Below are 22,953 nucleotides of genomic sequence, written 5' to 3' on the forward strand. Positions count from 1 at the left end.
GGGAGGAAAAAGAGGGATTTGAAGGCGGAATTAATTACAGGGAGAATTAATTCAGGGAGGAATTAAAGACGCCAAAGCAGCACCCAGGGGAAAAAAACATCCATTTTTTCCATGGAAATCCCTTTTTTTTCTCATGGAAAATCTCTTTTATCCATGGAATTTCTGCTCGGTTTTATTTGGACACTCGGGATCGTGATCTCTGTTTCCTGGGAATGTTTTTAGATCCCCAAATTTTGCTGATTTGCGGGGATAAAATTCGATTTTCCCCGAAATCCGTGGTTTTCCCTCAGTTTTCGGGGTGCCAGACCTGAGGGAAAGGACGGGGGGAAATGGGATTAAACCGATTCCCGATGGGAAACTTTGGGATTTTCGCCCTGGAAATCGCTCCAGGAGATCCCAAAGTGCTTTTCTAGAAGAAAAATGCCATTATTCAACTCTGGGACAATTCCCAACCCCAGCTCGAAATTCCCGGCTTTTCTCCCCAGAATTCCTGACTTTGGGAATGTTCTGGAGCGCTTCCACCCCAGGTTAAATGCCCGGGAGCCGCTTCGGCTCTGCCGGGAAAAACCGGGAATAAACGGCGAATTCCATCCCAAAAAAACCCCCGCGGATCCCGCGGTGCCCGCGCGCTAATTAACGGGAATAATTAACGGGAACAACTGAGGACTCCTCACGGGAAAGCCGCGGCTTCCCGGCCGTTCTGAGGGGGAAATCCCCGGGATTTGGGGCTTTTTCCGAGGAAATTTCGGAAGTGGCCCTTGGAGCGGGGGGGGGGGGGGGTTGGTTTGTCTTGACCCGCTTGGGCCTTGGGGTGACCCTGGGGTGGCCTTGGGGTGACCTTGGGGTGACCCTGGGGTGGCCCTGGGGTGGCCCTGGGGTGGCCTTGGGGTGGCCCTGGGGTGGCCTTGGGGTGACCCTGGGGTGGCCCTGGGGTGGCCCTGGGGTGGCCCTGGGGTGACCCTGGGGTGGCCTTGGGGTGGCCCTGGGGTGACCCTGGGGTGGCCCTGGGGTGGCCTTGGGGTGACCCTGGGGTGGCCCTGGGGTGGCCCTGGGGTGGCCTTGGGGTGGCCCTGGGGTGGCCCTGGGGTGGCCCTGGGGTGGCCTTGGGGTGACCCTGGGGTGGCCCTGGGGTGGCCCTGGGGTGGCCCTGGGGTGGCCTTGGGGTGACCCTGGGGTGGCCCTGGGGTGGCCCTGGGGTGGCCTTGGGGGGTGACCCTGGGGTGGCCCTGGGGTGGCCTTGGGGTGGCCTTGGGGTGGCCTTGGGGGGTGACCCTGGGGTGACCCTGGGGTGGCCTTGGGGTGGCCTTGGGGTGGCCTTGGGGTGGCCCTGGGGTGGCCTTGGGGTGACCCTGGGGTGGCCCTGGGGTGGCCTTGGGGTGGCCCTGGGGTGGCCCTGGGGTGGCCCTGGGGTGACCCTGGGGTGGCCCTGTCCTTTTTTGTCCCCGTCCTTCGAATTCCTGGGAGTGTCCCCTGTCCCCCCCGTGTCCCCCCCGTGTCCCTGGGGGTGTCCCTGGAGGTGTCCCTGGGGGTGTCCCCTGTCCCCCCCGTGTCCCCCCCGTGTCCCTGGGGGTGTCCCCTGTCCCCCCCGTGTCCCTGGGGGTGTCCCTGGAGGTGTCCCTGGGGGTGTCCCTGGGGGTGTCCCCTGTCCCCCCCGTGTCCCCTCCGTGTCCCTGGGGGTGTCCCCTGTCCCCCCCCGTGTCCGTGTCGTGTCCCCGCCTCTCGTGGGCCTCTGTCTCTCTTGTCCCTCGTGTGTCCCTGTCGCTCCTCGTCCTTGTGGGGGATCCCTGTCCCTCTGGGGTCCCTCTGGGGTCCCTCTGGGGTCCCTGTCCCTCATCTGTCCCTTGTCCCTGTGGGGTTCCTTTCCCTGCGGGGATCCCTGTCCCTGCCCCATCCGTGTCCCTCGTGGGTCCCTCGTGGGTCCCTGGGGGTGTCCCTGGGGGTGTCCCTGGGGGTGTCCCTGGGGGTGTCCCTGGCCCTCAGGGGGTCCCTGGGGGTGTCCCTGTCTCTCGTGTGTCCCTTTTGGGTCCCTTGTGGGTCCCTGTGGGGGTCCCCGGCCCCCCCCGTGTCCCCGTGTGTCCCTGGGGGTGTCCCTGGGGGTGTTCCTGTCCCTTGTGGGTCCCTTTTGGGTCCCTGGGGGTGTCCCTGTCCCTTTTGGGTCCCTGGGGGTGTCCCTGGGGCTGTCCCTGTCTCTCGTGTGTCCCTTTTGGGTCCCTTGTGGGTCCCTGTGGGGGTCCCCGGCCCCCCCCGTGTCCCCGTGTGTCCCTGGGGGTGTCCCTGGGGGTGTTCCTGTCCCTTGTGGGTCCCTTTTGGGTCCCTGGGGGTGTCCCTGGGGCTGTCCCTGTCCCTTGTGGGTCCCTTGTGGGTCCCTGTGGGGGTCCCCGCCCCCCCCGTGTCCCCGTGTGTCCCTCACGTGGCCCCGCTGTGTCCCCGTCCCTCTCCAGCCCCGCTCCCTCTCCCGCTGTCCCCGAGGGCGGCTCCTCTTCCCAAACTCCTCCCTTAACGCTGGAAAATCCCAAAATGACCCCGCAGATGCCGCTTCTCCCCCCTCCCCCTCCCCTTTTTTTTTGCCCGGCACATCCTCAGGGAGTGAAAACCCCTCCAAAACCACGAGGGAATTTCTTTTCCCACTTTTTGAGGAGGGAAAAGCTCCTCGGTCACTCGTGGGACACGGGAACTTCGGAGGACAAGGAGCAAAATCACTTTTATTTGGATAATAATGGAGCAAAAATCCCTTTTTTCCACCTTTTTTTTTAGCCAAATGAGGAACCAAAAAATCCCGGTGACGTTTTGGATGCGTTTGGGGCGGGCTGGAAGAGCAGGGTTTGGTTTTATCCCATTCCTAACCCCCCGAAATCGGGAGAAAAGGAAATTTCCTCAGGATTTTCGGCATTTCGGACAAGCTTTTATATGGATTTATCATCAGTGATTAATTAATGATAAAAAAACCACACCAGAGGTGGAGGCAGAGCCCCAAACCCGCGTGAAAACCAAGTTTATTCCCATCAAAACGCCCCAAACCCCAATTTCAGCCTCTTTGCAGAGGTGGAATCATTCCCAGGGTTTTTATTCCTTAAAAATCCAGCCCAGCGAAAAATTTGGGAATATTTCCCTTTAACCAAAAGTGGAGTTTTTGGAGAGGGATAAACACCGAGTTTTGGGTTGGGGGTTATTTTTAATAATTTCTTTTCTTGCTAATGCCGCAAAAATTCCAGGTTTTCCATGGAAAATTCCATCTCTCCAGGGATGGAACGCTTGGAAATTCCAAAGAATCCCTTTGGAAATTGAGGTTTTGCTGCCCTTTTCCCCCTCGGCCCTGCCCATTCATCATTTGTATTTATTTAATATTCCACAAACCCCCAAAATTGGCAATTAAAGATCATTTCCGTGCCTTCCCTGCCTCTGGAAATTCAATTTTTCAGTGTTTTCCCTCTAAAAATGGGAATAAATTGGGAAAAAATCCCTCTCGATCCCTCCAAGGAGTGAAATATTTGGGCACCAAGTGGAGGAAAAAAGGGATATTTTTTTCGGGAGAAACCGCCTGGAATATTCCAGTCTCTCATGATCGGCTCTGGATAAAATTTTGGGTGGACAAAACGGGAATTTTTGGACTCTGGCCTGAGCTCAATCCCTGCCCTACACCGGGAGAAGGAGGAGAAAACGTTCCCGGGGTGGCTCCATCCCAAAAAACGACAACAACAACAACGACATCGGGATTCCGAGCACGCCGGGAAAGGCGGAAAATTCAATTTAAGCGAGAAATAAATTCAATTTTGGGGGGGAACGGAAACCTCAGCGCGATTTGAATCCGCCCCGAGCCTCCCCCGCTGCTCCCGCGGGGAATTCCACGGGAAAAGGAAAATTCCGGGGCCAAATTCCCGATCCCAGAGGCGCCTTTGGAGCGGCCAAACGGCCCCGATTTCCTCCTGTTTTAACTTGGAATTGAACTTGGACTTCCGAGCAGACAAGGGGGCCCTCGGAGCGCCGCTGGAATTTTCTTTGTCTGGAATTTGGCTGAGCCGAGGAAAATCCCGGGAAATAATAACAATAATTAGCGGCGGGGAATTGCCAGGAGCTGGGGTTGTAAAAAAGGGGGAGAAAAAGGGGGGAAAAGGGGGGAAAAAGGGGGGAAAAAGGGAATAAAAAGGGAATAAAAAGAGAATAAAAAGTCATTTTCTGCCTCAAAAAGCGGTGCCGATGGGAGAAGAGGAAGAAAAGGATGCGGGGTTTTGGGAATTGCTGGCAAAGTGCCCTAAAAGAGGTATTTATCCCGATTTTTCAGCTTCGCAGCTTCAGGAGGGGTTTAAATTGGGGGGGAGGGAATTGAGGCGCGGGATTGGGAAAAAAAGGAGGTTTGGGGTTGGAAATTCCCCTCTGGAGCTGCCTGGAACAGCGGAGTTTGCTTAATTTCTGTTGATAAATTGAATATTTATATTTTTATTTCTCTGTCTCGGTGTAATCTGTATTTTTATGGATAAAATCCAGGGATTTAGGGAACAACTCCTTAGATTGATGTCTTTAATTTCATGGATTTTCCGCATTTCGGGTGGGAAAAATGCGGGAAAATCCAAGCAAAACCCCCCAAAAAAGCTCCAAATTTCGGGGTGACCCCCCCTAAACTGGGCTGGGAATTAAAAAAATCCAAAAATCGGGGAAAAAACTGGGGAAAAAAAAGCAACTGGAGGGGGGATCTGAGCCAAACAGGTTGCAGGAATCTGACAGGTTGGGAAGGAAAAATCCTGGATATTCCCGGCTGGAACGTCCTGAGCCCACCCGGGCTGGGATTTTCCTCCTTTTTTGGGTTTTCCAAATCATTTAAAATTCAAAATTTGCTGCTCCGGATGTAGAATTTGGGTTTTTCTTCGCTCTTTGAAGGGGAAGGGGCTGAAAGATTGAAGAAAACGCGAGAAATTGAGGGGAAATTTCAATTTTTAGTGGGTTTTGCCTGGGTTTTTTTGGGATGCGGCGCGTCCAGGCGGAAAAAATGGAATTTAACCTTCTTTTCCCGAGTTTTTCCTGGAATCGCTGAGGCAAAAGTGAGGCTCAGGCTTGGCCAGAGGAATTAAATCAGCTCGGAGGAGGCGGAGCCGCTTTTTTTAACCCCTAAAAAAAAATCAAAACCAGCCCGGAAAATTTGGGGGGGAAAAAGCCGAGTTTGGAGGTTTTATTTATCCGAATGTTTGCGACAAAGCCTGGGAAAACTCGGCTTGGATTCCTCTGCCAGGAAGCTGCGATTGGGTGGAAAACTCCCTCGCTAAATTGCGATTCCAGAGGGAAAATCCGCTCGGAGTTTCTCATCCCGGGGTTTTGATTTCCCTGAGGGCTCAAAAAACCTCCAAATTCCGGCTGCGTTTCCCTCCCTCCATCCCAGAAAAGAGAAAAAGAACGGGAAATCTTTTTCTTTCCCGGTTTAGGTTGGGATTTTCGGGGCGCTGGCAGCAGCTGGAGCCGATTTTCCTTCCCTGAAATTGGCGATTTTCCTTGGAATGGGAGGTGGGAAGAGCCAGAAATTCCCATTTTTCCCTCAGGGAAAGGTTGGATCGAGGAGTTTTGGGGTTTTTCCTTCATTTTAGGACAAAAATGAAGAGGGAAAAGGGTAACAAAGGGGAAAGGGATCCACGTGCCGCCGATTTCCAGGGAATTTTCCGGGAATTCTTTCATTTAAATGGAGTTTTTCCCTTTTTCCTTTGTTCCCATCCAGCCTTTTTTAGTTTTTTTTCCCCCCTCAGGATAAAAAAAGCTGTTTTCCCATAAAATTCCACAGCTGATTCCTTTTCCCGGGTTGGGATTTTCGGCCTGGAAAAGCCGCGCTTGGATTTGAGCTCCCTGGGATGCGCCCTCGAGGCGCTCGGCCGCGATTTGGGGCAGAATTCCCCTTTTTGGGCCACTTTCCCTGGAATATTTGGGAGTCAAATCGGCTTTTCCCAAAGGGGATTTATGGACAACCTCAAATCCCCGCCTGCAGTCGCCTTCACCTGCAAAAATTGGGCTCGATGCTGAAATTTTGGGGATTTTTTAAAAGGAAAAACTGGGAATAAAAATCTAAAATAAAGGGGAAAGGGTGGGAAAATTCCTTAAATCCGGGCAGCTGAAGCGCTGGAGAGAAATTACGGAGAAAAGCGGGAAACCAGGAGGATAAACTGGAATTTTTTCCCCCCCGTGGATTTGGAATAAATCCGATTTTCTCTCTCTCTTTTTTTTTTTCCAGGCAGGAATGAAAATCAAGGAAGGAAATTGTAAAAATCGAAATTTTCCCCGGGATCTGCCTTCAGAAAAAAGGGGGGAAAGGGAAGCAGCCGGGGCCATCCTGGGATTCAGGAGAGGAAAATTCCCCTTTTTTCTGCTCAGTTGTTGTGGAAGGAGAAATACCCATTAAAAAAACCTTTTCCAGGAGGAATCTGCGAGCCCTGGATGAGAAAAAAATGGAATTTTCTCCTTAATTCCTCAATTTTAAAAAGGCACACTGGGAATTTGACCTTTTTTCCCTTTAATTCCGTAAATCCGCAGTTTTTATCCCACGAATTCCCAAAAATCGGGAATCTCGGACCTCAGAAAGCGCTCGCGGGGGGATTTTGGAGCAGGAAGGGATGGAATTAAAACCCCGGGATCTGCTCCCATTCCCAATTTTTCTCTCCCCGCGTGGTTTTGGGGTCTCCTTTTCCCAAATTTTTTGGGGGGGAACGCTCCCATCCCTGGAGCACGGACCCTCCCACCGCCCTCAGAGCCCCGAAATGCCCAAAAATTCCATAAAAATGCCGATTTCCCAAGGAATTCCTCGTTTTTTCGCACCCAAAGGCTCCTTTGTTCAGCGCTCCCGATCCTTTCCCGGGAAATCCTGGCCCTAAATGCGATTTTCCTCCTCTTTCACCTCCACAAAAAAGAGCTTTTTCCCCTCCTTTCCTTCCATTTCCCCCTCTCTTCCCCTTTTCCATCTTTTCCTCTCCTTTCCTTCCATTTCCCTTTTGGTTCCTCCCATTTTCCTCTCCTTCCCTTCTTTTTTTCCCCTCGTTTTCTTCCCTTTTCCCCCTCTTTTCACCCCTTCCCCGAGCCACAGCCGGCCCCAAACCCCCGAAATTCCCAAATCCGCGGTATTTCCCCGGAATGCGAAGCAGAAATTTCCGCTCCCAAACCATCCAAATTCGGGATTCATTTGAAATTCTTTTTGCCATCATTCCCAACTGCTCAGGGCTCCCACCTCAAGCCCCGAGCCCTTCCCGGCTTTTCCCGCTCCCTCGCAGCCTTTCCCCATAAATCTTGGGAATTTTAACGTTAAATCCCGGACGTGCTGCCCGATGTTCAGCACTTCATAAAAATTAAAGGCAAAAAAAAGCGCCGGGGGCTGGGGGAGGGTCGCGTTTGGCTTTAATTTGGGAATTTTTTCCATGTGGAGCTTGGGATGGGGATGGGGATCTTTCTCCTGGACGGCTGGAGCACAAAGGAGGTGAATTCCCGGCTTTTCTTGGGATTTGTTTTAATTTTTTTTTATTGTTTGTAGATCGTTCATTGACGGGTTTTCTTCCCAGCTGGATTTTATGTTGGTTTTCCATTTCTTTTATTCCGTTTCCTTCCATTCCATGCCTTTCCCCCCCGTTCCATTCCGTTTTCCCCCGATTCATTCCATTCTTTTCCCCTTCCATTCCATCCCATGGCTTTTTCTTCCCAATTCATTCCATTCCACGCCTTTTTTTTTCCCCATTTCATCCCATTTTTTCCCTTTCATTCCATCCCCTGCCATTTTTTCCCGTTTCATCCCATTTTTTCTCCATTTCATCCCATTTTTTCCCCATTTCATCCCATTCTCCCCCATTCCCTCCCACCCCACGCCATTCCCATCATCCCCATCCCCCTTTTCCCTGCCCATCCCAACCCTTTTATCCCAAACCCGGGAATTTTCCCCCACGCCTCCTTTCCCCTTGAACTTGGACTTGGGATGCCCCAAATTCCCAAATTCCCTTCCCCGAGCGCTGGGAGCCGGGCAGGAAAATCGGGAATTCTCCTTTGGGGGCTTCCCTGTGCAGCCGCACCCCCGGAATTTGAGGGGTTTTAGGCGTTTTTGCCCTTTTCCAGCTTTTTTCCATGGGGATGAGGCGGGAGCAGAAGAATCCCGGCAAGGGCGGTGACCCTAAAGCAGCAGGATCGGGGGGAATTTTGGGATTTACGGAGACACACGAAGGGGGGGAGGGGGGGGGTCTGAAATAGGGACAGGCTGAGGAGAAAAATCCTAAAAAAAAAAATCCAATTTTTCCCATTTTTTCCTCGATTTCCGCGGATTTTTTTGGGGTGCTGGGGCCCCTCCATCCTTCATATCCCCCCCCCCGGGGGGTTGCGAGCCCCCCCTGAGCCCCCTTTTCTCCCCCACGCCCCTCCCAATCTTCCCTATTTTCCCCCCAATTCCCCAGCCCGGAGCTCATTCCCGGTTTTCCATGAATCCCCCCCGTCCCGCGCGGACCAGGAGCCTCCCCGGGGCCCCCTCCCGCTTCACCCCTGCGGCCGAAATCCCCGAAATTTGAGGGCGGAATGGGAGGAAAATCCAATTATTTGGGGGAAAAACCCAATTTTTTGGGAATCCGGCAGCAAAATGGGGCTGGGGGCGTTTGGGATGAGTTTTCCCTATTTTTAATGAATTTTTGGGAAGCACCTGGAGAAGGACAAAACCCTCAGCAGGTCAAAAAAAAAAGTAAAAAAAATTCAAAATAAAGGCGGGGGGGGATTTTTATCCTCCCCCCGAAGGGGTTCAGCCTCTCCCGTTGGAATATCGTGGAAAAAACGGGAATGGGGGGGGGGGGGGGGTTTGAGCATCCCGGATCCTTTTGGGGGGGGGGGGGGAGGGGGCGGCGACGCCGAAGGCGGGGACACGGGGGGGGCGGAGTGGGCGTGGCCGGCGCGCGCGGCCAATCAGAAGGCGCGGAAGCCGAAGGGGCGGGGCCTCGCGGGGAGAAGGGGGCGTGGCCTCGGCGGATTTCTTAATGGCGCGGCGGCGGCGGGCGCGCGGCGCATGCGCGCGAGGGGCCGATATGTTGGGGGGGTCCCGGGGCGCCGGGGCGCGGCGCGGAGCTGCCCCCGCCGGCAGCACCGGAGCGGGAGGAGGCGGCCGGGAGGCGGCGGCGAGGCCAGCAGCAGCAGCAGCAGCAGCAGCAGCAGCAGGAGGAGGAGGAGGAGGAGGAGGAGGAGGAGGGAGAGGAAGGACGGGAGGAGGCGGCGGCAGCGCGGCATGACATGACGGCCCCGCTCGGGCTCCCCCCGCGCTGGCCCGACGCGCTCGGCTGCCGCTGCGAGGACGCCCCGCGGGAGAAATCCCGCATGGAGAGCTTGGGACACTGCCGGGAGATGATGCCGCACGCCGGCTTGGCCGCGCCGCCGCCGCCTCCTCCGCCGCCACCGCCGGCGGCCGCGCAGGGAGCCGCGTACGCGGAGCTGGCGGCCGCGGAGCCCCCCCGGCAGTGCCCGTCGGGGGCGGCGTCGGGCGCGGCTCTGGGCTACGGGTACCCCTTCGGAGCGGGGGTACTACGGCTGCCGCCTGTCCCACGGCGTCAACCTGCAGCAGAAGCCGTGCGCGTACCACCCGCCCGAAAAATACCCCGAGGCCGGCGGGCCCCTGGCGGGCGAGGAGCTGCCGGCGAGGGCCAAGGAATTCGCCTTTTATCCCGGTTTTCCCGGCTCCTACCAGGCGGTGCCGGGCTATTTGGACGTGTCGGTGGTGCCGGCGCTCGGGGCTCACCCGGAGCCGAGACACGAGGCTTTGCTTCCCATGGAAGGCTACCAGCACTGGGCTCTTTCCAACGGCTGGGACGGGCAAGTTTACTGCTCCAAAGAGCAATCGCAGTCCGCGCACCTCTGGAAATCACCTTTCCCAGGTAGGCTGTTCCCTGGGAAGCGGCGGGATGGCCGCGTTCCCCTCCTCCGGCTTCCCGGGATGAGCGCGCACGGATGTTCCATTAATCCAACTTATTCCATTTATTCCATATATTCCATTTATTCCATAGGTTACATTTATTCCATGTATTCCGTATACTCCATCTATTCCATTTATTCCATTTATTCCATTTATTCCATTTATTCCATCTATTCCATATATCCCATATATCCCATATATTCCATTTATTCCATTAATTCAATTTATTCCATACATTCCATTTATCACATGCATTCCATATATTCCATTTATGCCGTGTATTCCATTTATTCCATTTATGCCGTGTATTCCATTTATTCCATTTATTCCATATATTCCGCGTATTCCATATATCAAATTTATTCCATATATCCCATCCATCTATTCCATACACATTCCCCGTATTCCACCCGCGTATTCCACGTATTCCGTATATTCCATCTGCCCGCGCACGCAGGGATGCGTGAGCGCCTGGCTGCGTAATTAAAGGGGAAAGAACCGGCTCAGGAATGCCTCAGTGCGGGGCAATGTGTACGGACATGCACGGCGAGGGTGAAGCAATCCCCGCCGACTCCAAATCCGCGCTCTGGAAAGAAACTTCGCCGTTTAATTCCTTAATTCTCCCCTTTCTTCTCCTTCTCCTCCCTCTTGCCTCGCCTCGGGAGAGTTTCTCGGCGCTGGCGCTTCGTCTCCCCCCCTGCCCGCCGCTCCCCCGCGGGCGGAGAGCTCCGAAAAAAGGGGGGAAATGAAAATAGTAATAATAATAATAAATAAAAACGAACCCGGGAATGGCTCGGCGGGCTGGGGGCTGTCGGGGGCTGGGCACAGTAAATCATCTCCCAATTACGCGCAATTAGGGGAAGAGGTGTCAAGTGACAAATGAAGCTGTTGGGGGAAAGAGAAGGAGGCAGAGAGGGGTGGGGAAGAGCCAGCGCATCCCGGCAGGGAAAAGGCCCAAAATTCTCCCTTTGGAGCATCCTGGAAGCCCGAAAATCCCGGGGCGGGAGCTGCTCCCGGGGCCTCTCCGCAGCAAAAAAAAATCCCCAAATAAATTGGGGGACGCGACCCTAAAATGTCTGGGATGGAGAGAAGCGAGGGGGTCGCGTTATTCTGGGGGGAACGCACACATCCCTTTATTCATCCCCCTTTATCGGGACCAAAAAGGAGCTTTTCCAGGAATTTTTGGGGCCACAGGAAAGGGAATTCGGCAGCGCGTTCTTGGCTGCGTGTGGGGTTTTATTTTTGGGGTGGCGCTGGATTTGGGGGGGACCCCCGAACGCTTTATGGCCCTGCTGAGACCCCAAAAAGGAGAATTCTGCCCCCAAACCTCCCCAATTAACGCCCGACAGCCATAATTAGGGCCGAGGAGCGCTCGCCTCCATCTTCCTGCCCCTTTGGAGCGCCGAATTTCGGGGCTCGGGTCACCCCAAAACCCTGCGAGGGCGCTGGGAAAGGCTCGGGGATGCCCCAAAATATCGGGGAGAGCTTTGCCCCCCTCCCAGTAGGGCCGGAATAGGGGCGAGGTGTCCCCAGATCCCCCCGATCCCACTCCCCACGCCCGGAGCGTTTCCCCTTCCCCAGCGCCCCCAAAAAGCTGCTGCGTGGGGGCAAAATTTGGGTTATTTTGCCCTCTCTGAAGGGATTTTTGGGGCTTGGGGGGCTCCTGGGTCCGCACCGGGCTGGGATTTGGGGCTGCTCGTCCCAGATTTTCTGCTGGGGGAAAAAAAGGGGGATGGGAGGAGAAAGAGGAAGAAGGAAAAAAGGGGAAAACGCTAAAAATTGCCGCAAAAATGGTGGTTTTGAGGTGCCTTTGATCCCCCGCAGCCCTCGGTGTGAGGCTTTGAGGGCTGAGGCTCCTCCTTCATCCGCGGCCAAGAAAAACAGCCCGGAATTATCCCTGGTGTGTTTTTATTCCCATTATCCGCAATATTATCATCCATTATCCCCCTCCTCTGGCTGCCTTTTCCTCTTTTCCCCCCTCTTTTCCCCCCTCTTTTCCCCCCTCTTTTGCCCCTTTTCCCCCCTCTCTTTTTTCCCTTCTCTATTCTCCCTCTTTTCCCCCGCTCTTTTCCCCTCTTTCCCCCCTCGTTTTCCTTTTCCCCCCTTTTCCCCCCTTTTCACCCCATTTTTATCCTCGTTTCCCCTCTCCCTCCCCCAAAATCCTCATCCCACACCCCCAGGACGCACCAATCCCCCTTCCCCTTATTTTATTCCGCTTTATTTCTCTTTTCATTTCTTTTTACCCTGATTCTTTTCATTTCCCCCCCCCCCATTCTCACTCACTTTAATCCCGTTTTTCCCCACCCAGACGTGGTTCCCTTGCAACCCGAAGTCAGCAGCTACCGCCGGGGCCGCAAAAAAAGGGTCCCTTACACCAAAATCCAGCTGAAAGAGCTGGAAAAGGAATACGCGGCCAGCAAATTCATCACCAAAGAGAAGCGGAGGAGGATTTCGGCCACCACCAACCTGTCCGAGCGCCAAGTGACCATTTGGTTCCAAAACCGAAGGGTCAAGGAGAAGAAAGTGGTCAGCAAATCCAAGCCAGGGCATCTCCACGCCACCTGAGGGACTTTGGGATTGGGAAAATCGTGGAAAGAGGAGGGGAAAAAAAAAAAAAAAGGGAAGAGAGAAGCGTAAAAATGAATATTTATCTGCTCGTTGCGGTGGGATCCTGCTGATTCCAGGTTATTTAAAGAGAATGATCCTAAAAAAAAAAATCAACCCCGTCCCTTCAAAATCACCCAGCGCGGCTTTGAGTTTTTCCCTCCCGCCAGCTCTGACTGTGAAATCCCGGGAAAAATTCCCAGATTTTGGGGAATTCGTGGATATTTTGCAGAGGAGAAAATGGAATATTAAGCTGAGAGTGTAGTTAAAGATGGGAATTCCCATTTCCCCCCTTCCGTTATCTCTTATCTCTTATCTCTTATCTCGGCTCGTTCCGCCCTCATCCCGATGTGTAAAAAATGTGGGGGGAAAAAAACCCCCTCGGGCAAAGTTGGCTCCGCGTTTTCCCGGTTTTTTGAGGATGGAAAAATCAGGAATGAAGCTGCTCCCGAGCGGAGAAAAGAATTCCCGGGGGTCGCTCCGAGCCCTCCCCAATCCCGGGATTTGGGCGCGGGGCGGGATCGGAGCCGCTCCCCAAGATTTTGTTTGATTTTGGGGAATTTGGGGGAATTTTCTCCTGCGGGTTTTGCTCTGTGCGGGCCGGAAAAAGTGGAGTTTTCTTTCGGGAAATGCCCGATTTTGGGGGTTTTTGGGGTTCTCTTCATGATCCGCAGTGTTCCTTGGAGAAGTAAAAGCGATTTTTGGGGTTTGTTTTTTTTTGGTTTTTTTTTGGTTTTTTTTTTTAAATTTTAAATTCTAATTTTATTTTAATTGTCCTGTAAATGTCGAGAGCTCGTGGTGTCCGCCTTGTATCATTTCTTAGAAATAAATCGCTTTTTTTTCGTCGTTGTTTTGCCTGGAGGACCAAAAAAAAAAAAAAAAAAAAAAAAAAAAAAAAAGGCTCTTTGTGCTTTGTGCACCTTTTTGCAGCCCCCGGCGGGAATTCCGGGGAAAAAATGGGAAAAAGGGAAGAAATGCGGGAAAGTTGGGATAAAAACGGGAAAATTGAAGGATGGGAAGGGGAGAAAAGAAATCCGAGGGGGTTGAAGCGAGCGCTTTAAAATGGAATTTTTGATGAATTTCTTTTGATTTATTTCATTTTCATTGGGTATATTTTTATTTCTTTGATTTTTATTGACTCGAATTCTATTTAAAATTGTTTACCGGCTTTAGTTTTAATTTGATCTATTTTTAGTCGACATATAGTGTATATCCAGGGGATAAATATTGCCAAAATGCAGCATTTCACTGCGCTCCTGTTCCATTGGTTTTTATTCCACAGATTTTTACTCCATGTATTTTATTCAAGAGATTTTTATTTCACTTAATTCTTATCTAATTTAAATTTTATTTCATTTCTTCTCTCTCTCTCTCTCCCTTTATTTTTCCTCCCTCATCTCCCTCCCTTCCCCCGCCCGAGAACGCGGCGGGGCCGCTCCTCAACCGCTTTAAAAACCTCTTTAAATCGCTTTAATTTCCCCAAAACCTCTCGGGCTCCGCAGCCGCGCAACTCCCGCGGAGAGATCCGAGCGAGGAAAGAATTTCGCCGTTTAATCCCCTCCTTAAATCCGCCCGAGGGGAGGGAAAAATGGGCAAAAAAAGGCTTTAAAATCGAGATTTTTGCGGGGTTAAATTTGCCCGGAGTGGGGCAAAAATTGAGGGGAGAGGGGGAATTTAAAGGGGGAAAAAAGTGAATTTTAGAGGCCACAAAAATGCTCGCGCGGGCGGCAAAATATTTCATTTACTCGATATTGAATCTCTATTGAATCTCTATTGAATCTCTATTGAATCTCTATTTAATATTTATTTCTGTATTTCTCCCAGGCCCGGGGATATAACCCTGAATATTCGCTTGTTTCGAGGATTTCGGGGTGGATATTTAAATGTTTTGTGGATTTTGCGGATATAAATATTCAGATTCGGGGGGTGGAATTTCAATAATTCGGGGGTTGGGGCGCTCCGGGTCTTTATTTTTGGGTTGATTCCCCCTCAAATCCCGTCCTGGGTCTGAATTTCCATCGATATTTTATAGGAAGTTGTAGAAATACGTGAGGTAAATACAGAATTTATTGGAAATAGATAATAAAAGATAGAAATTTACGGAAATAGATAATAAAATATAGGAATTTACGGAAATAGATAATAAAATACAGACATTTCTAGATGTAGAAGGGGAAATGCAGCGCCCTGCACTGATTTGGGAAGCGGCAGGTGGATAAAATCCGTGTTTTTATAGAAATTCATAGAAATATTGGGGATAAACAGAGGGATTTCTAGAAACGAAGGCGATAAAGATATTAATTCATACAAATTCGCCATAAAAATCTAGAAATTGATGGAGATTTAGCCATATCTGGAAGCGAATTCCCAATATTTTCACACAAAAAGGGATGAAAATCCCGTTCATGGGCGCCTGGATGCGCCTCTGGAATGTGGGGATGGATGGGGACGGATGAATCCGCACCAAAACCCCCAAATCAACCCCAACATCCCAAATCAACCCCAAAATCCCCAAATCAACTCCAAAACCCCAAATCCGCACCCAAAATCCCCAAATCCGCACCCAAATTCCCAAATCCACCCCAACATCCCCAAATCAACCCCAACATCCCCAAATCAACTCCAAAACCCCCAAATCCGCACCCAAAATCCCCAAATCCGCACCCAAATTCCCCAAATCCACCCCAACATCCCCAAATCAACCCCAACATCCCCAAATCAACTCCAAAACCCCCCAAATCCGCACCCAAAATCCCCAAATCCGCACCCAAATTCCCCAAATCAACCCCAACATCCCCAAATCAACCCCAACATCCCCAAATCAATTCCAAAACCCCCAAATCCGCACCCAAAATCCCCAAATCCGCACCCAAATTCCCCAAATCAACCCCAACATCCCCAAATCAACCCCAACATCCCCAAATCAACTCCAAAACCCCCAAATCCGCACCCAAAATCCCCAAATCCGCACCCAAATTCCCCAAATCAACCCCAACATCCCCAAATCAACCCCAACATCCCCAAATCCGCACCCAAATTCCCCAAATCAACCCCAAAATTTCCCCCGCAAAACCCCAAAAGGACCCTCGGCGTTGGGTTTTTCCTCCCAGAATTTTTCCAGGGATCCAGAAAATTCCATTCCCTCCCCAGAAATCGCCCCCGATGGATTTGGGATCCTTCCCAAGGCGACCCCAAATCCCGGGAATGCCGCCGGACCCGCCCCTCTCCCAAGGTTTTGGTGGGGAAGGCGAAAAATTTGAGGGTTTTGGGGATTTCTCCCCAAAAATTCCAGGTGTTGATCCCAAGGGTTTTCCCGGATTTTTTTGGGGGGAGTTTCAGCGATTTGGACCCAGAATTTTTCCGATTTTCATTCATTTCAGGAGCAGCTCAGCCGGAAATATCAGAATTTATCTGGATGGGCGCTTGGAGTCCTTGGGAAAACCTCCCCAAATTCTCCCCAGCCGGGAAAAGTCGGGATTTGGGTGGGAAAAAAAGGCTCTGATTCCTAAAAAACCGGGAATTTTTGCGTGCGGAGACAAAAAGCAGCTCCGGGAATGCCCAAATCGCAATTCTGGGGGGCAGAAAAAATGAGAAATAAATTTTAAAATCGGCTAAAGAGCGGCAAGAACGGATCCTTGGGAAAGGGTTTGGAGGGAATGTGGGAAGAGGGAGAAATATTCCGGATTTTCTTCCCCTGGAGCTCGGATTCTTCTCGGAGCAGCCAAATCGGGAGGGGTTTGGTCATTTGGGGGTAATTTTTGTCACTTTCGGGTCAATTGTTGGTAAATTCTGGTTTAATTTGTGGCTTCACTTTTGGTCACTTTGGGGTTAATTTTTATCACTTTTGGGTTAATTTTTGGTGACTTTTGGGTCCATTTTTTATCATTTTTCGGGTTAATTTTTATCCCTTTCAGGTTAATTTTTGTCACTTTTGCGTTAATTTTTTACCATTCTGGGTTAATTTTTGTCCCTTTTGGTTAATTTTTTACCATTTCGGGTTAATTTTTGTCACTTTTGGGTTAAAGTTTTTCGGACGAGGCCAGCTCCGGCTCTTCCTCCTTTTTCCCTGTCTTGGCTGCTCTTTGGTGCTGGAGGACTCCAAAAAATGGGATAAAACTCCCAAAAAGAAGGAAAACCAAGGAATTCCTTCATTTATTCCTCTTCAGGGTTTGATTTTTTTAGGGATTTTGGTGGGGAAAATTGGAGAAAAAAGGGAATTTCGAGCGATTTCCAGCCCGAATTTCCCAAAATATTTGAATTTTTCCTGATTTTCCGCAGACGCCGGAGCTTCCGTCCTCCCCCAACGCTCCAGGAGCTGAGGAAATGTTGGATTTTCCACTCAGAATTTTGGGATTCAGCTTTTCCCGAAGCTCCAGTCTTGGGTTGGAACCTCCAGGGGCCCCAAAAATCCCAAATTTCCCCCCTTAATCCCTCATGAATCCACGGATTCCTCCTCCGTCCTTTAATCCGGTGGGGAAAACATGAATTTGGGGCTGGAAAGATAAAAAGAATCCCTTTCTTCATTTATTAATTTCATTTTTTAATGTTTTTTTGAATCAATTCTTCCTCCCGTTGCTGATTTAGGATTTTTGGGGGCGTTTTCCCTCATTTTTTCCCCAGAAAAGGCGGAAAATTTCATTTACAAGCCCAGCTCCTCGGAATTTTCCTTCCAACTCCAATCCTCTCCAAGGAGGCGCTTGGGTGGAGAAGGAGGGAATGGGAATTCTCGTGATGAGGAGATTTTCACTGATTTTTTAAAATTTTAATTTAATTTATTTTGGGTTTTCTTAAATTTTTCATTTGGATTTCTGGCAGGGCCGCGGATGGAGAAGTCGGGAATAAAAATCCCGAATCCAGGCCGAGCTGAGCGCTGGGAAAAAAACGGAATTCAGGAGGGGAAAAAAAGGCAAAAATGGAATTTTTCGGGGGTCGCGACAGGCGCCCGAAGGGACGAGGGGAAACGGAATTAAAAATGGGAAGAAAAACTGAATTTCAATCCAAACGTCGGCCGCAGACCCCTCCTTAATCCCAGTTTCGACGCAGAACTCGCCGAGATTTGACCCCAAATCGAAGAAATTCGGGGTTTTCCCTTTCATTTTTCCGCAGAAAATCGGGATGGGGAATGGTCAGCGGATGACGTCAGCGGGCTGTGACGTCACGGGCGAGTTACCCTTGACCTTGACATCATCGGGGGGGGGAGGGGACGGGGGGGACCCGGGGGGACCCCTCAGCCTTGATCTTCGCCGCGGGGGCCGCCGCTGAGCCGGGCTGAGCTCGAGTCCAGACGGGCCCGAGCGGCGGGGCCGGAAAACCCCGCAGGAAATTCCCAACTTTCGCTTTTCCTTCCCTTTGTTCCCGGCGCTTCCCGGCCCGGCCCCGGCGCGGCCCTTCCCGGATTTTTCCCTTCCTCTTTTCGTTTTTCTCCCTTTTTTCCCCCCCCTTTGTTTCCTTTCTTTTTAATGAATTTACCTTTTCCTTTTTTCCCCCCTTTTTTACCTTTTTTTTTCTTTTTTTTCTTTTTTTTCCCTTTTTTTCCTTGTTTTTCCTTTTAATTTCCTTTCTTTTTCCTCTCATTTCCTTCCCTTTTTCTATTTTTTCGTTTCTTCATCTTATTATTTCCTTTCTTTTCCTATTATTTCCTTTCCTTCCTGTTTTTTCTTTCTCTTTTCTATTTTTTCCTCACTTTTTTCTATTTCTTTCCTTTTTTCTCTTCCTTTTCCTTTTTCCCCTATTTTTTCCTTCCTTTTTCCCCCCTAATATTCCCTTCCTTTTTTCTATTTTCTCCTTTCTCTTTTCTATTTATTTCCTTTCTTTTCCCCGTTTTCCCCTTTCTTTTTCTACTTCCCCTTCTTTTTTCCTATTTATTCCCTTTCCTTTTCCCTATTTTTCCCTTTTCCCCCCTATTTTTTCCCTTCTTTACTTCCCCTCCCAACAAACGTTCCCCCATTTATTTTTTCCCCCCAAACCATTTTTTAAGGATCAAATCCCCCCCTCAGGAGCGGGAATTCCTCTCCCTTCAGAGCGAGGTGAGTGCAACTCTGATTTCCCGGTTCCACAAGAACTTGGCCTTGAAAGGCCAAAAAAAAACCCCAAAAAAAAGGAAAAAAGGGGGGGGAAAGAGGATTTTTAAATTATTTTTGGGAGCTTCCCAAGGCTTTGCCAAGGAATTTTTCCTGGAGGCTCCTCCAGCGCTGCCGCTTCCCTGGATTTTCACCCCCTTGGCTGCGCTTCGCCTCAAAGAGGGGGGAAACCTCGTTTTTATGGATATTTGGGAATTACATCCCGAAAAATCGCGGCTCCGCTGCGGGGGGAGCTCAGCCAGGCGCGGATTCCCGAAATTCCCTTTTTTCCCCGCCGCTTTCTCCTCCTTTTCCAAGGAAAATGGAATCAAATCGCGGCTTTGGGGCTCCTCCTATCGCGATTTGCTCGCGACTCGGGAATTCCACGCCCTGGCCCCGCTTGTTTTTCCAGTTTTTTTGGGTGGGTTTTTTTTTTTTTTTTTTTAGGAATTCCAGGGTAAAAAAAACCCCAGTTTCTCCCCAAAACCAGACCTGGAGTTAAACCCAAACTTCCCTGGATTTGGAGGGTTGAACCTTTTCCCTTCCAGGCTTTCCTGGGGGGAGCGTCTGCCGGCAAAAATGAGGAAAAATAGGGGGAAAATGGGATTTTCCAGGAATTTCCCTCTCTGGGACCTGCGCGCCTCCAAACTGGAGCCGCCCCCGGTGATTTGGGCTGATCTGAAGGGATTTATTCCCATTTCCTGCTTTTCCATGGAATTACATTCATTTGGGGGGGTCAGTCCCATTTTCCCAGCTTTTCCAGGCGTTTATAAATTTATAAAATGACGGGAAAAGCGGATTTTCCACTCCAGAAAAAGCAGCCGGGGGATATTTGGCCATCCCAAAAATCCCATTCCCATGGGATTTTCCCGACCCTGTCCATATTTATTCCCCATATCCTGGATTTTTATGTTTCTTTTATCCCAAATCCTTCCCTTTTTGGACCCTTTTTGCTCGAGCCACAACTCCGGACGGATTTGGGGTGAAATTGGGGAAAGGAAAAAAAAAAAAGGGATTTGTTTTTCCAACCTCCAGACTCTCCAAAATCCCTTTAAATTTCCTTTTTCCCTCCCAAATGTTTCGCCCAGCCGGGAAAAATTTGGGTGATTTTGGCCTCGGGAAGGTTAAATTTCATTTTCTGGGGAGAAAATTCCGAGTGGGGTCGAGTCCTTCCCATCGGAGCCGGAAAATTGGGGCTGAGGCCGCAGGGATTTGGGATCTCTTGATTTAATTTTTTATTTGTATTTTTATTTGGGTTCCTGGAAGAGATGGGAATGGAGATTTTGGGAATAAAAATCCCGATCCAGGCCGAGCTGAGCGCTGGAAAAAGAAAATGGAATTCAGGAGGGGGAAAAGAGGCAAAAAGGGAAATTTTCAGGGTCGCGGCGGCGCCCGAAGGGAAGAGGAAAAAAGGAAAAAATCCCACGAATAAAACCGGGGAAAAAGCGCCAAAAGTCCAGGAATTCATCCCAAAAGTTGGGAATGTTTTCCCCGCGCAGCCAGGGATGCTCATTAGCATGGGATGCCGACCCTTTTTACTACCCTAGACAGTGACCTTGAACTGCGATCCCGCTTTTCCAGCCGCTTTTCCTCCCCCTCTTCCCTGGATTTTTATTACTCCGGGGCTGGAATTTTATTATTTCGGGGCTGGTTTTTCCCCCGGGCTGGGAATTTTCTTTCCAGGCCGACGTTTTTCCAGAATCTGAGGAAAAAAAATTAAAATAAATAATCTTTAAAATCATCTTTGTCTGAAAATTGGGATTTTTCCCAGTGGGAAAAAGGGAATTTTTTTATCTGGGCCTTTTTTGAGTTAAAAAAAAATAAATAAATAAAATAAAAAAACGAAGGGGATTTTCTGAGCAATTTAAGTGGGAATTGGGATATTTTTAGGAAAGCCACCCCTGGGTTTTTTTAAGCGGCGCTCAGCTAAGCCGAGCATTCCAAAAGCTCGAGCTGAGCTGGGAAATGAGATTTTAATGGGAAAAAAATTCCCCTGGAAAGGCGGGGAGCGTCGCTGAAGGGTCCTCGGGGCTTCTTTTTATTTCTATTTCCATTTTTATTTTTATTTCTATGTTTATTTCTATTTCTATTTCTATTTCTGTTTTCAATCCGCTCCTCGCTGCGAGTTCTGCTCCAAGAGTTCAAGGCCACGCTTCGAATATTCCCGGGAATGCTCGGGGCTTTTCCCAGCTTGGAAAACCAGGAGAAACCAGGAAAAAAAAAAAAAAGAGAGGGGAAAAAAAAAAATAAGAAGAAGAAGAAAAAATCGCTTTTCTCACTTTGAGGCTCCCTCGCTCAACCCCGCCCCAAAAATGCGATTTTTGAGTGAATTTTTGGGCTCGTCCCGCTAAAAATGCAAATATTTGAGGGGAACCCCCCCCCAAACCCCAGGATTTTGGAGCAGAAATTCCCTTTCTCCAGCAGGGAACGAAGCCCCGGAGCAGCCGGGGCAGGAATTTTTGGGCGGAGGGAAGAGGAAGGAATTTTTTTTTCGCCCCAAAAAAAAGCAGAAATGGGAGCGAACAAAGCCAACCGCGGGGCATCACGTGCTCGGAATTTATATAAATTATTCCTCTCCTCATCCCTGCAGCTCCAGGAAGGAACCGGGAGCAGCTTTTCATTCCCACCTCGTACCTGCGGGGAGAAAAATTCCTTGGCAAGGCTTGAAAAACGCCCAAAAAAAACAAAAAAAAAAAAAAAAAAAAAACCGAGAAAGAAAGAAAGAAAAAAAATCCCCCAAAAACCCCAATTCTTGGCGTTTCAAGGGAACGTTTCTCGCTCGAGCTTCGCTGCCTCCGCGGGGAAAGGTGGGCGCGGAGCTCCGCGAGGTAGGAATGGAGTTTTCCAGGCTGGAAAAACGATGGAAAAGCTGGAATTCGGGGCTTTTCCACCCCCGGGAGCTGTCCATGGAAAAGGAAAAGGCGCCCAGGAGAGCGGCACCTGACGGATTTGGGGTTTTTCCGGGGTTTTTCGGGGGTTTGGGGGGTCCAGGAGGGAAAAAAAAAATGCGAGGTTTTGGGGGGAAATCCCTAAAATATTGCGGTGGGAAGGGGGGAAATGGGAATGGGGCGGGTTTCCTTCTGCGGGAATATTCCCGGGGTTTTGGAGAGGAAAAATGCAAAAATCCAGCGAGGGGGAGGGAGCTGGGCTGCTCGAAAGAACAACAGAGGTGGGAAAAGGGAAAAAAAAGGATCAAAAACCAGAAAAGAGGAAAAAATTCCAACCCAAACCCTCGGCAGTTCCCGGTTTCCATTCAAAGCGTCTCTTCCAGGATTGTTTTTCCCTTCCAGGTTTTTTTTCCCCTTCCAGGTTTTTTTTTTTTTTTTTTTTTTTTTGAGTTTATTTTGTGCAGGAAGGAGCCGGTATTGATTTTTTTTTTATTATTTTTCTCGTTTTCCTCGGGAGAAGGGGAAGGGCGGGAGGGAAGAGCTGCGAGGGCGAAATAAATGGAATTAAAGCGGCGAGGAAGCGGCTTCCAGGGGTGGGGATGGGCCAGAAAGATGGGAATTTCCAATTATTCCCGGGGAAAAATGGGGAAAAAATCAGATTTTAGGATTAGAGTGGCGCTTCTGGGATCTATAGGGGATGGATGAGGGAGCGCGGAGCCCTCCTGGCCGCTGTCTGCGCCACAGCTCATTAATAAAACCGATGGATTGCTCCTAAAAAAAAAACCTGGAGAGGCCGGGGAAGAGTCTGGGAAGAGGCTGGATCCTCCACGGAGCCGCGGGGGCCGGGAAAAGGCGGGGGAAAATGAAAATAATGATTAAAAAATGACCAAACCCGATAAAATAATGTCCAACAATGATAAAAAAAAATCTTAAATGATTAAAAAGTGACCGAAAAAGATTTTTAAACTATTTAAAGTGACAAAAAAGGATTTTAAATGGCCAAAAAAAAAAGATGATAATGATCTAAAATAAAAAAAGGTGGGAAAAGGTCGGGAATCGCTTCCAAGTCTCCCTCTGGATCGGAGCCTGTTGCGGGCAGCGTCATCCGTCTCCTTAAAAAGCCCCCGTAAAGTTTATATGACACAATATCTAATGGGGATTTATTGGGGCGATACTGTAAATCCGCGCTTTTAGTTAATAAAGGAGTTAATTAATGAGGAGCGGCCGCGCTCGCGCCGCTGTTTCCTCCCCCGGGCTGGGGGGCTGGAGGTTTTGGGGTGAAAACCCCAAATCTTTCCCGTTAAAAATGGCATTTTCGGGGCTTTTCGCCAGCGCTGCAGCGACTTTAAAATCCCCAAAAATGAAATTAAGCGAAAAGGGGATTGATGGGATTTTTTTAGCGATTTTTTATTTTTTTAATGCGGGAGGGGGGAAAAGGGGGGGGAAAGGAGGAAAAAAAGGAGGAACTCGCCGCTGTTTTGTCTCGGCCGCGGAGGGGAGGGGAAAAAAGGGA

At 50.2% G+C, this 22,953-nt stretch overlaps 1 protein-coding gene across 1 annotated transcript; it reads left to right on the forward strand.

Moving 5' to 3' along the window:
* The first annotated feature begins 9,213 nt into the window (after positions 1 to 9,213).
* HOXC13 (homeobox C13) lies at positions 9,214 to 13,302 on the forward strand. Its single transcript, XM_048328154.1, is given in 3 exon segments — positions 9,214 to 9,495; positions 9,497 to 9,851; positions 12,198 to 13,302. Coding segments are annotated over 3 exon segments (894 nt in total). The 3' UTR covers positions 12,455 to 13,302.
* The last annotated feature ends 9,651 nt before the right edge of the window (positions 13,303 to 22,953 follow it).

This window comes from Corvus hawaiiensis, chromosome 24 (assembly GCF_020740725.1).
Source record: "Corvus hawaiiensis isolate bCorHaw1 chromosome 24, bCorHaw1.pri.cur, whole genome shotgun sequence".
In the NCBI taxonomy this organism is placed as follows: domain Eukaryota; kingdom Metazoa; phylum Chordata; class Aves; order Passeriformes; family Corvidae; genus Corvus; species Corvus hawaiiensis.